This window comes from Pseudoliparis swirei, chromosome 19 (genome assembly GCF_029220125.1).
Source record: "Pseudoliparis swirei isolate HS2019 ecotype Mariana Trench chromosome 19, NWPU_hadal_v1, whole genome shotgun sequence".
Lineage (NCBI taxonomy): Eukaryota > Metazoa > Chordata > Actinopteri > Perciformes > Liparidae > Pseudoliparis > Pseudoliparis swirei.
In genome coordinates, this window is record NC_079406.1 from 4,950,571 (window position 1) to 4,963,811 (window position 13,241).

Here is a 13,241-nt window from a genome sequence, read left to right on the forward strand (position 1 = left end):
AAACACTCGGCTTTACTTTGATATGCAGCAAAACTTCAGATTTCCTGTAGATTTGTTAAATTGAGAACAATTGCAGCATCTTAAACCTCTGTGGGCTTTCCTGTTGCGGCGTCATATTGATTTTTGCACTGTTTATTCATCACCAAAAAACCATCTGATTCATCAAGACACTTCCACTTATCTCCCAAACCAAATTATGTAACTTCCCCCTCTGTTTGCAGACGGCCTCCAAGCTGAATGCAATGTATTTACGGTATTAAAAAAAGAAGAAGGGAGAACTGTTTGTCAATTGGTGGCATAATTTACAATTTTCAACAATCTACCAACATATTAGAACATATTAGCGGCGTTACACCCACGGTCGGATGCTCGGCTACGACCGGATGGAGATGAAAACACCGGCGGAGATGCTGATCATTTTCTATTAGTATGTAAAAAAACTAAATCAAAATCGTGAAAACAGTGAAGAAAAATGAAAGGCAGCCTGGAGTGCTTTGTCTCACCTTTCTGTCCTGCCGCACAAACATTTGTCTTATTATTTCTGTCCTCGTTCAGTAATCCTATTCATGACTTCATTAATCACACCCATGCCCGTCGGATGTTATGAATGGGAAATCTATTACATTTCAGCCGTTGCTGGTTCCGTTTCCTGTGTGGATAATGTTCCTGAAATTGAAAAGATAATAAAAAATGCCCGTGGTAAAAAAACGAAATAAATAAATAAATAACTTACATCCTAAAAAAACACACACAAAAAAACACGAGTCATCATTCGTCCGGAGCCTCGATGATGATGAGGAGCCATGACTCACTCACACGTTTACTCAAGACACACTTCAGTGCTTTCGGAACATGTTCAAGGACAAAGCAATGCGGAGGTTTGACGTGTGGGAGACGTCAGACACACACACACACACACGCACGCACACACACACCTAAAACCAATATTTTGCAGTACACCACCTATCTCAGCGGCATAGGGGTGATAAATAGTGACTGTGGCTTTGCCAGACAAGAGGGGCTGCTAGAAATATGAGAATCTTAAGCCACGGGCGTGAATCACACAGCACCAACGGCCCCGGCCATGTTTCATCAGTCCAAAAGAACACGTATTGGTTAATGGTCCTGCGAGACGCCTGAGGTTAGAGGCGCCAGAACGACACAATATGAAGATTGAAACAAAGCGGACAGTGATGGATTTACAAGCCAGTTCCAGAAGGACAGTCGTACTTCTGTGAGGCTCTTCGTTGGACTTTGGGGAACAGGAAATACTCAGGAGTTATTATCGAGTCCGAAACCAATCAGAAATACGGAGGTGTGACTGTTTGTCGAGAAGACGATAAGCACACTTAATCAATGCAATTGTGGGGGCGTGAAGAGTTACACAAAACGATCTCTTTAATTACATCAGGGTTGCTTTACATCATTAAAACAAATGTGTTACAAAGACTCATGTATTACTTAAAAAAAAAAAAATCTTTAGTCCGTTTGTCTGGGGAGGAAGAGAGTCTTGTATCAAACTCAATAATTGGCTTTGGGAGATGTGAGGCAGATCACTATTTCATTTGATAAAAAGTCCATAATTTCACAAAAGGTTTGAAGTAACTAAAATACTAAAGTGTCACAATTGTTCTTTTTTTAACTGAAGGTCCATATTTGGGTCCAGGTGAGACATTTAAGGCTGCAGGTTAAACAAGGTGGCATAATGTATTCAGTTATGACTCTGCAACGAAGTTAAGATTCAGTAACGGATGGAAAGAAAAATAACCAACGGAGCAATATGGGAACATAATTAAAGATACGGACGACAAGAAGAACAAAAACATGTGTAGAGAACACAATAATAATGCCTTTGGGTCAAAGAACATTGGTGGTTCCTAGAGTCTTAAAAAGTAGGATGGGAGCAGAGCCGTCAGTTCTCAAACTCCTCTTTTATGGAACCAGCTTCCACCTGCAGACACAGTCCCCTCATGTCGAGTAGACTGAAGACTTTCCTCTTTAATAGTCTTATAGTTAGGGCTGAATCAGGTTCACCTGGTCCCGCCCCTAGAGATGCTGCTATAGGCTGATAGGCTGCTGGGGGACGTTTAAGGATGAGCACCTCTCTCCTCTTCTCTCTCTCCTTATGGATGCATTTCCATCTCTCCATCACACATTATTAACTCCGCTTCCACCACGGAGTCCTTGTGACTCCACGTCTCATAGGGTCCATCGGACCTGGCTGGGTCTGATGCCTCCTCTGAGGCCCTGCTGATGCGCCCCGTATTTTTTTTTAAATAAAAGAAAGTTCTTAAATAAATAAGCCCATAAAGGAGATACATCCATAAACAGACTCATATGTAATTAGGATATCCATTAGGGTGGGTGGTGGTGGGGGGGGGGGTGTATATATTGGGTCATATTTATCAGCTTGTGGAAGAGGAGTAGGAGTCGAGAGCAAATTGCAAAGAGCTCCCATTTGGGAGAGTGAGCTGACTTTAATTACTTTAACTTTGGATAAAAGTTATTGCAAATCTTGATGTCATTGTGATTACCGGAGCGGATTACATCTGTGACATAAACAAACAGAAACAAGGCAGAGGACTTGGCAGAGAGATGCGGAGGCAGAGCAAGATGCTTATTTTAAAACCTTGCGCCGAGTTGAACTTTGGAAATGTCACATTCATGAGTGATTGCGAAAAGATTGCACGATAATGAAAAACTCTTAATATATACAATTGCGTCACACTCCAATTTCTTGGCATTGTAAATATATATATATATAAATACTTTTTGTCACCCTGATGAAACACATTTGACACATTTCTTTCCAGACAAGGAGGCGACCTTTGACCCCAACAGCCGGGTGACCTAAAATATCATCCTAGTGACAACCATTACATTTCTTACTGCACAACAGCTTCATGATTACCCACGTTGTACAGATTCAGGGAGAAAAAAAATTATTTAAAAAAAATCAACACATCCAAATGTAGGTCTGCTGAAATCATTTCCATTTCATCCCATCACTATGGAAACCAGGGCACCCAAAATAGAGTGGAAATGTGCTGCCAGTGTGGAAGAGGTTTTTTTTTTTTAAACGTGAAAAGAAGTAGTTCCCTTTTAAAATCAAGTTCTGAAAAAGCAATATTTGCAGTTTTGTGGCCGTTCAACGCACTTTATTAAAACACAGCGTGACGCACAGTCGTCTCACAAATTCAGCTTCGGGTTCGACAACTCGAGGTACCAAGAAATAGGACATCTGATGGCGCCGCGAAAGGTCGCCTCGGTGTGTTGGTGCGCGATGTTTTTTATTGTTTTCGTTTTAAATACTGTTTTCTGCTGGGATTCCCAGAGCTCTTTCACCAGAGAAGAGCTCTTGAACATCAGGGGAACAACTCCAGCGGATTTACTTCCAACGTTTTTAACTTCTGTGGAGTTACTGGACATTTTCGTAAAAGGTGTGCTCACCTTCGCCCACGTGGTGAAACGCCGGCGGAGAGGGAAGCGTTCGGGAGCGCTTATGCCTACGGAAACGGGATCTCGTACAGCGCTGCCGGGCATATTTCTCTCAACGTCCGCTCACTGTGCAACAAACTGGACGAACTCCAGCTGCTGGTGGGAGAGACAGAGACTTCTCCTCATCCTCCGTTCTGTGTTTCACGGAATCATGGCTTAGTGGCTCGATACCAGACTCTGCGCTCCAGCTCGCTGGCTTCCAGCTGTTCGGCGGACCGGGTCACGGAGCTCTCCGGTAAAAAAGGGTGGAGGAATCTGCTTTTACCTCAACAACGGCTGGTGCAACGGCGTAACGGTGGTCCTACAGCACTGTTCGCCGGACCTGGTATCTTTATCATCCACTGCAAACCCTTCTACTCCCCACGTGAGTTCGCTTCATTCATCCTGGCGGAGTTTACATGCCGCGCGGGAACGTGAACGAGGCACAACAGACACTCGCTGAACAGATACGGCGTGTGGGCGGACCTTCCCGGACTCTTTAGTTATTGTACTCGGGATTTTAACAAAGGAAACCTCAGCCACGAACTCCTAAATATAGACAGTTAATTAAATGCCCTACCAGAGAGAAGAGCATTCTGGACCACTGCTACACAACAATCAGCAGGGCCTATCACGCCGTCCCTCGAGCTGCACTGGGAAACTCTGACCACGTCATGGTTCATCTGATTCCCTCATACAGGCAGAGACTAAAGCTCTGCAAACCTGTGGTGAGGAAGTTCAAGAAGTGGACCAGTGAGGCTCTGGAGGATCTGGGCGTGCTTTGACTGTACTGACTGGGATGTCTTCAGGACTGCTACCAACAGCCTGGATGAGTACACAGAGGCTGTAACTTCCTACATCAGCTTCTGTGAGGACAGCTGTATTCCATCCAGCTCCAGGGTGAGTTATAACAACGACAAACCCTGGTTCACAGCGGAGCTCAGGAAGCTAAGACTGCAGAAGGACCAGGCATTCAGGAGTGGGGACAAGGACCTGTACACAGAGTCCAAATACAGGTTTAGCAAGGCGGTGAGAGATGCTAACGACTGTACTCTGAGAAACTGCAACAGCAGCTCTCAGCAAACGACTCTGCTTCTGTCTGGAGAGGGCTCAGGCAGATCACCAACTACAAGCCCAAATCACCCCACTCCATGAACAATGTGCTTCTGGCAGGTGGGCTAAATGAGTTCTACTGCCGCTTTGAAAGACAATGGAGCAGTCCTGAGACCATCCCCACAGCCCCACCAACAAGCCACAGACCATCAGCCCACCCTCCCCAGCCCATCAGGGGCTCACACCTCTGGAGCACCCTCCATCAACTCAGCGACGCCCTCGTCATCCTGGAGAGAGCAGTCAACAGGCTGTTTAAAAGCAGAACCCCGCAAAGCAGCGGGCCCGGACTCCGTCTCCCCTCCACCCTGAAGCACTGTGCGGACCAGCTGTCTCCGGTGTTCACCGACATCTTCAACACCTCCTGGAGACATGCCACGTTCCAGCCTGCTTCAAGGCCTCCACCATCATCCCGTCCCAAAAACCCAAGATCACAGGACTCAATGACTACAGGCCCGTCGCCCTGACCTCTGTGGTCATGAAGTCCTTGAACGCTTGGTCCTGTCACACCTCAAGACCATCACCGACCCACTCCTGGACCCCTGCAGTTCTCCTACAGAGCCAACAGGTCTGCAGGCGATGCAGTCAACATGGCCCTTCACTACATCCTCCAGCATCTGGACTCCCGAGGAACCTACGCCAGGATCCTGTTTGTGGACTTCAGCTCTGCCTTCAATTCCATCATCCCGTCCCTGTTGCAGGACAAGCTCTCCCAGCTGCACGTGCCCGACTCCACCTGCAGGTGGATCACAGACTTCCTGACCGACAGGAAGCAGCACGTGAGGCTGGGGAAACACGTCTCAGGCTCCCGGACCACCAGCACGGGTTCCCCAAGGCTGTGTTCTCTCGGCTCTGCTGTTCTCCCTGTACACCAACAGCTGCACCTCCAGTCACCAGTCCGTCAAGCTCCTAAAGTTCGCGGATGACACCACCCTCATTGGACTCATCTCTGGCGGGGCGAGACCGCCTACAGGTGGGAGACTGACCACCTGGTGACTTGGTGCAGCCAGAACAACCTGGAGCTCAACGCTCTGAAGACAGTGGAGATGGTTGTGGATTTCAGGAGGAATGCAGCCCCACCCGCCCCTCTCATCCTGTGTGACTCCCCCGTCGACGCTGTGGAGTCCTACCGCTTCCTGGGCTCCATCATCTCCCAGGACCTCAAGTGGGAGCTGAACATCGGCTCCATCTCCAAGAAGGCCCAGCAGAGGATGTTCTTCCTGAGGCAGCTGAGGAAATTCAACCTGCCAGGGAAGATGATGGTACAGTTCTACACGGCCATCGTTGAGTCCATCATCTGCTCCTCCATCACCGTCTGGCACCCTGCAGCCACAGCCAAAGACAAGCGCAGGCTGCAGAGCATCATCCGCTCGGCCGAGAGGGTTATCGGCTGCAATCTGCCTTCCTCCAGGTCCTGTTCACTTCCAGGTCACTGAAGCGGGCCAGAAAGATTGTCGCCGACCCTCCCACCCTGGACACTCCTGTTCGAGTCCCTCCCTCGGGAGGAGGCTGCGTCCATCATGACCACGACCTCCCGCCACACCAATAGCTTTTTCCGACGGCGGTCGGGCTCATCAATGGACCCCGGGACTGACTGACTGTCACCCCCAGGACTACCACCTCTTCTTCCACCTTCCTCTCTCCTCCTTCTTCCCGCTCCTTCCTCTTCCTCCTCCTCCCTCTTCCTCCCACTCCTCCTCCCTCCTTGCGTTGATTGTTGTTTGTCATGTCCAAATGTTGCACCTTCCACCAAAAAAAATTCCTCGTTTGTTTGTGAAAACATTCATTCTTTGGCAATAAACCTGTTTCTGATTCTGATTCTGATTCTGATCTTAAAAATGCCTGTAGGCCCGAAGACAAACACATCGACGTGCTTGGAGAGCAGGTAGGTTTAGAGCTTCCTAAAGTACCCCATGCACGCACACACACACACACACACACACACACACACACACACACACACACACACACACACACACACACACACACACACACACACACACACACACACACACACACACACACACACACACACACAGTAATGTTAGCTTTCTTTACCTTCGCATTGAAAATGCGGAAGGTAATGTTTTGATCGCCGTGTATTTATTTATTTATTTATTATTTATTTATTTATTTGTATGCGTGTTATTCGCAGAACTCAAAAAGTATTCAACCGAATCGCATGAAATTTGGTGGGATGATTGGTTATTATCCGGGGGCCAGTTGATTAGATTTTGGGATCGATTGGGTCAAAGGTCAAGGTCAAAGGTCATGAACAGGTCAAAATCTTCTTGAATCGCATGAAATTTGGTGGGATGATTGGTTATTATCCGGGGACCATTTGATTAGATTTTGGGATCAATCGGGTCAAAGGTTAAGGTCAAGGTCATGGAAAGGTCAACATCTTTTTTTTACCATAGCACGATACATTTTTGTCCAATTGGCATGCAACTAATGCCAAAATGTTCATAATTCAATGCCCAATCTTGTGATATGCGAAGGTATGCGCTCTACCGAGTGCCCATTCTCGTTTTTGCTCTGTTTTTTGTCTCCAACGACTCCTGATGGACACATCTCTCTCCTTAGCAGCACAATGCTGCACTTTGACGACCGGCTGGTCGCTAACTGCCTGTGTGCAGTTTGGCAGTGGACATAACGGAGGCTTTGTTTTTGTTTTTTTACATCGTCAACGGCTGATGTTGTTGGTGAACAAAAAACGTAAAGCTATTGACTGTAAAAAACAAACAAAAAAAACAGCTAAAGTAGGCTAAAAGTATTCGGAGACGAAAATAGAACTGCCTTTTGGTTTGTGGTTGTTTGTCAAATTTAGCTTCCGAGAGCAATCGGCCTCTTGAACTACACACCGCATGGTGATGAGACTCCCCTCCAGACGGGGTCCCGGCTTACCGAGCTCTGACGAGTCCGGGAGGTCGGACTCGGCGAATTCGTGAACCCACCTTTCTCGTAGTCGGGCGTGCTGTCTTTGAGCAGGCAGCTGAGCTGGTGGCCGTTGAGATGCAGGAAGCGGAGCTGGTCTCGGAGCGAGCTGTCCTCCATGACGCCCGGGATGATGCGGCCCACGCTGTTTTGAGAGATGGGCAGGCCGAGGCCCAGGGCCAGTGTCGGAGTCAGGTCCACCTGCTCCACCACGCCGGGCTTCTCCATTCCCACTGACACCACAAGGAAAGAAAAAACACACACACACACACACGCGTGAGGATCCACTGCACACCTGGTACATGATGGGGAACATGTGACATGTGAGCCTTTTTATCGAGGTGGAGTCTGTGTCTCGCTGTGTTGTTTCTAACCTTCCTTTGAACACCAGCCTACATAGAAAGGAATCTGTTGGACCTGAATGTAAAAATTAACTTCTTCCTCTTTGCATTCCAAGAAGTAGATTCAAATGCCCCCTCGAACTGCCAGTGGACTCATCCTTTAAAAATCTTTGCCGATTAGAATCACTGCGATGTTCCTTTTGAATTCCAACACAGAACCTGTACCCGAACAGGAAAGCACAACAATGAGTCAAAGCTCGTCCGAACAGACGGTTCCTTGAGACGCGGCGACGCTCGGCTTCCTGCGGAGAGGTTTGGAGAACACAAGGAGAGAGTGGAGTCACTCCCCAAATGGGTCTGAGGGAAGTTCTTTAAGGATGCAATGATGAACTGTAGCGGTGCAAATATATCCAAAAATGTGAACGACGGGGATCACACGCGTGGGACCAAAGGATGGGAGGAGCCCCAGCGCTGTGATGTCACAACTTCCCCGTCATATCGGTTGTTTTCATTCTGTTTGCTGGTTGAATGAACTCTCGTGTCATTTCAGACCCGGCCTGATCTTCCTTCATCCCCTTCACCTGGTTCTCACGCTAGTCTTTATTCTGATCGGCCTTCCTTGACCTTTGCTTCTCTGCCTGACCCCTTATTTGGACTGATCTCCCGGTGTTGACCCTGCCTGTGCCCAGTAAAGACACCTCACCTGTGTTACCTCCTGTCTCAGCGTCATGCTTTTGGGTTCCAGTTTGTTGCACCATTACATCCGAGCTAATTTCGCTAAATTGGACTCAATGACAATCGGCCGGGCGAATTATCCGACGTGGTTTTTAAACCGAGACGAGGACTTTGCTGTATGGGGCGATTCACGACGAGGGGCTCGTTTAAATCTGCTCCAGCTGCAGTGATTACACGGATGAGCAAAGTCCACGGAGCAATCTTTTCAAAGTGAAATATTTTCATACAATTATCGGTTCGTTTATCTCCGCCAGCCGGATCGTTGACCGCGCGCGTTCTCGCTCACATCGGAGCCAACGCCGTCGGAGCGATGCCGACTCTCACCGTCCTACCTTCCACGGAACATATGACGCATGCTGTTGGGAACAGATGCGTCATAACTCAGTGAAACATGACACACACACACAGAATGCTGATTCATAGAGGAGCGAGCTGCAGCCGACGAGGGAGCCGTATGCACCAAGTGTGCAGCTCCTTAACGCCGGCTCTACTTCCACGGCACCGAGACACACACTCCATAATTTGGGTCCAATCAATAATTTATAATACAAGTCTAAAAGGCTTATTATGATTATCGGACGTTATTTATTTTTCCCCACATTATTCTGTGTGCACTAATTCTAATAAATGATTGTGTGTGTGTGTGTGTTTTATGACTGTCTCGGACTTATAATGTCTACGATGATTGATGGAGACACATGAACTGTGGATATTACATTGCTGTGATGAGTACATGCGCCAGGAGGTTATGTATTCGGCTGTGTGGGTGCGTTAGGTTGCGCATCTCTGAGTCTTTCCGGCTGTCCACGGCTAATCTCACATAATGCCGGACCCCGTCAGCCAAATCGTTTATGACCGTGTGCTCAAGAGCCTCTTGCGGTTGTTTATCCCCCTTTTGGACATTTTTACCTTCGCATTGAAAATGCCGGAAGGTTATGTTTTGATCGCCGTGTATTTATTTATTTATTTATTTGTATGCGTGTTATTCGCAAAACTCAAAAAGTATTGAACCGAATCGCATGCAATTTGGTGGGATGATTGTTTATTATCCGGGGACCAGTTGATTAGATTTTGGGATCGATCGGGTCAAAGGTCAAGGTCATGAACAGGTCAAAATCTTTCGCAGAACACAAAAAGTATTGAACCGAATCGCATGAAATTTGGTGGGATGATTGTTTATTATCCGGGGACCATTTAATAATAATAATAATAATAATTCATTATATTTGTAAAGCGCTTTTCAATGACCCAAAGACGCTGACAGAAAATGCAAAGCAAAAGAACAGACAAGAATGGGCAACATATAGAGACAAAATAGAACAAAACAACAAAACACAGTAGTCAGGGAAAAATAGAAGCAAAGCGGAGGGGTGGGGGAGAGGAGGTGGTTAAGGGTAGGGGAGGTCATACGCTCGGGAGAAGAGGTAGGTTTTAAGGCGGGATTTGAAGGTGGTAAGTGAAGGTGAGTCTCTGACAGGCTGGGGAGGGAGTTCCAGAGCAGGTGCAACTCGGGAGAAGGGTCGATCACCAAAGTGTTTGAGTTTGGACGGAGGCACAATGCGGGGAGTGGACGAGGATCGGAGGGTTAGGGTAGGGCGATGGAGAAGAAGGAGGTCAGTCAGGTAAGGGGGGGCCAGGCAGTGAAGTGCTTTGTAGGTGAGGAGAAGCACTTTAAAGTTGATGCGGTCTTTGATGGGGAGCCAGTGGAGAGATTGGAGGACAGGAGTGATATGATCACGGAACCGGGTGGTAGTGAGCAGGCGGGCGGCAGAGTTCTGTACCATCTGTAGTCGATGGAGGGAGCGGGAAGTGATGCCCGTGAGGAGGGAGTTGCAGTAGTCCAGGCGGGAGGAGACAAAGGCGTGAATGAGGCATTCAGCGGCAGTGGGAGAGAGGCAGTGTCTGATTTTGGCAATGTTGCGGAGATGGAAGTAGGAGGTCTTAATAATGGAGCTAACATGAGGGTCGAATGAGAGGTGGGGTCCATGATGAAGCCAAGGTTGCGAGCCAGGGGGGAGGGGGTGATGGTTGTGTCGTCAATGGTAAGAGTGATGGGTCCGGTCTTGTTGAGAGTTGATTTAGTGCCAATGAGGAGAAGTTCAGTTTTGTCACAGTTAAGTTTGAGGAAGTTATGGGTCAGCCAGGTTTTTATTGCGGATATACAGGTTTCAATGTGGGAGAGGGGTGGGTTCTTTGTGGATTTTGTGTTTATGTAAATCTGTGTATCATCGGCATAACAGTGAAAGTCCAGGTTGAAGTTGCGAATAATTTGGCCAAGGGGGAGTATGTAGCAGATGAAAAGCAGGGGGCCAAGGACTGAACCTTGGGGGACCCCCTGCGTGACAGAGGAAAGGGTGGAGGTATGACCATTGAGGGAGATGAACTGTTTTCTGTCGGTGAGGTAGGAGGTGAACCAGTCCAGTGCAGTGCCCTCAACAAAGATGGCGCGGCTGTGTCCAGACGCCGTCGAGGTAGCTCCGCGGAGATTGTGCGCTCTTTTAGTTTTTGTGTTTATTTTTAATGTTTTCTTTGCCACAAACACATCGGCACTAACGGCACTAACAGCATACGACCACAGCACACTTTTGGACATAAACTTTTGCGCAAAACAAGGGTTTTTGTCCACTTTTTCCATCGATCCAGCGTGGCCGGCAGAGATCGTACGAGCGAACCACATCAACAACAGTGGAGCCGCTACTACGGGAGGCACGAAAACATCGAGGGAAACGGAGCGGAATTCGGAACAGACTGAGAGTTCAAGCCCACCGCCCACCTCTGCCCAGCATCCTTCTTGCTAACGTCCAGTCTCTGGAAAATAAGATGGATGATGTTAGGGCAAGGATCAGATTCCAACGGGATATGAGGGACTGTAATATCTTTTGTCTGACGGAAACATGGCTGACCCGCTGGTGCGGATCGAGTCATATGCCCAACCGAGTCCTTCTCTGTTTTCCGTGCAGACAGAGCGGAAGAGTCTGGTAAATCTAAGGGTGGAGGGTTTGCTTCATGACGAACAACATGTGGTGCGACCCCAAGAACATTAAGACTCTTTCTCGTTCCTGCTCGTGAACCTGGAACATCTGGCGATCTCATGCCGTCCATTCTACCTTCCCGGGAGTTCAGCTCGGTCATCACCACAGCCGTCTACATACCACCACAAGCGGACACCGGCGTAGCACTATCGGACCTACATGATGTGTTATGTCGGCATCAGAACAAGTATCCCGGCGGCTGTGGTGGTGGCTGGGGACTTTAATAGGCTAACCTAAAAAGTCATGCGAACTTTCACCAGCACATTACGTGTGCTACCAGAGGAAAGAACGTTGGACCACTGCTATCGCCATTCAAGAGAGGCTACAAGGCTGTCTCTCTCCTCCGTTCGAAAATCAGACCATGCCGCCATTTTTCTGCTTCCGGGATACCGGCAAAGATCGCGCGGAAGCGGTAGTGACGAGGAACGTGAAGCGGTGGTCTGACCAATCAGAGGCTGAGCTACAGGGCGCTCTGCGTGTCGTCGACTGGGACATGATCCAATCCAGTTCCAGTGGCGTCAGCGAGTTCGGAAGTAGCAATGAGCCTCATAGCAACGCTTAACGGACACCATCGTCCCCACGGTAAAAGTTAGGGTCTTTCCTAACCAAAAGCCGTGGGTTGATAGATCCATCCGTGAAGCTGTGAACGCCCGTACTGCTGCCTATAACTCCGGTCTTGTATCCGGCAACATGGGCGAGTACAAGGCAGCGGTCTATGGACTGAGGAGGCGGTGAAGGAGGCCAAGAGGAGGTACCGAGACAGAGTGGAATCACAGATGGAGCAGCGCGACACCAGGCGCCTATGGCAGGGGCTACGGACTATCACAGACTACCAGAGCAGACCCGCGCAATGGTGAGTGCCGGCGCATCCCTAGCGGACGACCTGAACTCATTTTATGCACGGTTTGAGGCTAGCAACAACAGCGCTAGCTCGCCGCTAACAACAACACCGTTAAGCGTAGCCGAGGTGAGTTCTACCGCTGGGGATGAACACACACTCTCTGTGACCGAGCACAGTGTGAGGAGGGCTCTGTTGAGGGTGAACACCAGGAAAGCTGCAGGTCCAGATGGCATATCTGGGCGAGTACTGAAGACCTGTGCTAACCAGCTAGCTCCAGTGTTCACCACAATATTCAACCTCTCCCTGGCTGAGTCCGTGGTCCCGCCTGCTTCAAGAGATCCACTATTGTCCCTGTGCCCAAGAATGCTTCTCCAGCATGTATGAATGACTACCGACCGGTGGCCCTCACCTCGGTGGTCATGAAATGCTGAGAGGCTGATAAAGGACTACATCTGCGCCTTCCTCCCTTCCTCCATGGACCCGCTGCAGTTTGCTTATCGCCCAAACAGATCCACAGATGATGCTGTCTCCCAGGTACTGCACACCACACTCTCTCATCTGGACAGCCAGAAGGGGCTATGTGAGACTGCTGTTCATTGATTATAGTTCAGCTTTCAACACCATAGTCCCTCCAGACTGGCGGCAAGCTGATTGAGCTGGGACTGAACACCCCCTGTGTGCTTGGATCCTGGACTTCCTGACCGCCAGGCCACAGGTGGTCAGGGTGGGCAGACACACCTCAAATCCCTCACCCTGAACACAGGATCC

The 13,241-nt window shown here is 48.8% G+C and overlaps 1 protein-coding gene across 1 annotated transcript in view; it reads right to left on the reverse strand.

Moving 5' to 3' along the window:
- The window catches only part of pigg (phosphatidylinositol glycan anchor biosynthesis class G), a 92,597-nt gene that overhangs the window by 61,518 nt on the left and 17,838 nt on the right, over positions 1-13,241 (reverse strand). The window contains exon 6 of the mRNA XM_056440264.1: positions 7,545-7,757. Within this exon, the coding sequence (XP_056296239.1) occupies positions 7,545-7,757 (213 nt within the window). The remainder of the gene's footprint in view (positions 1-7,544; positions 7,758-13,241) is intronic.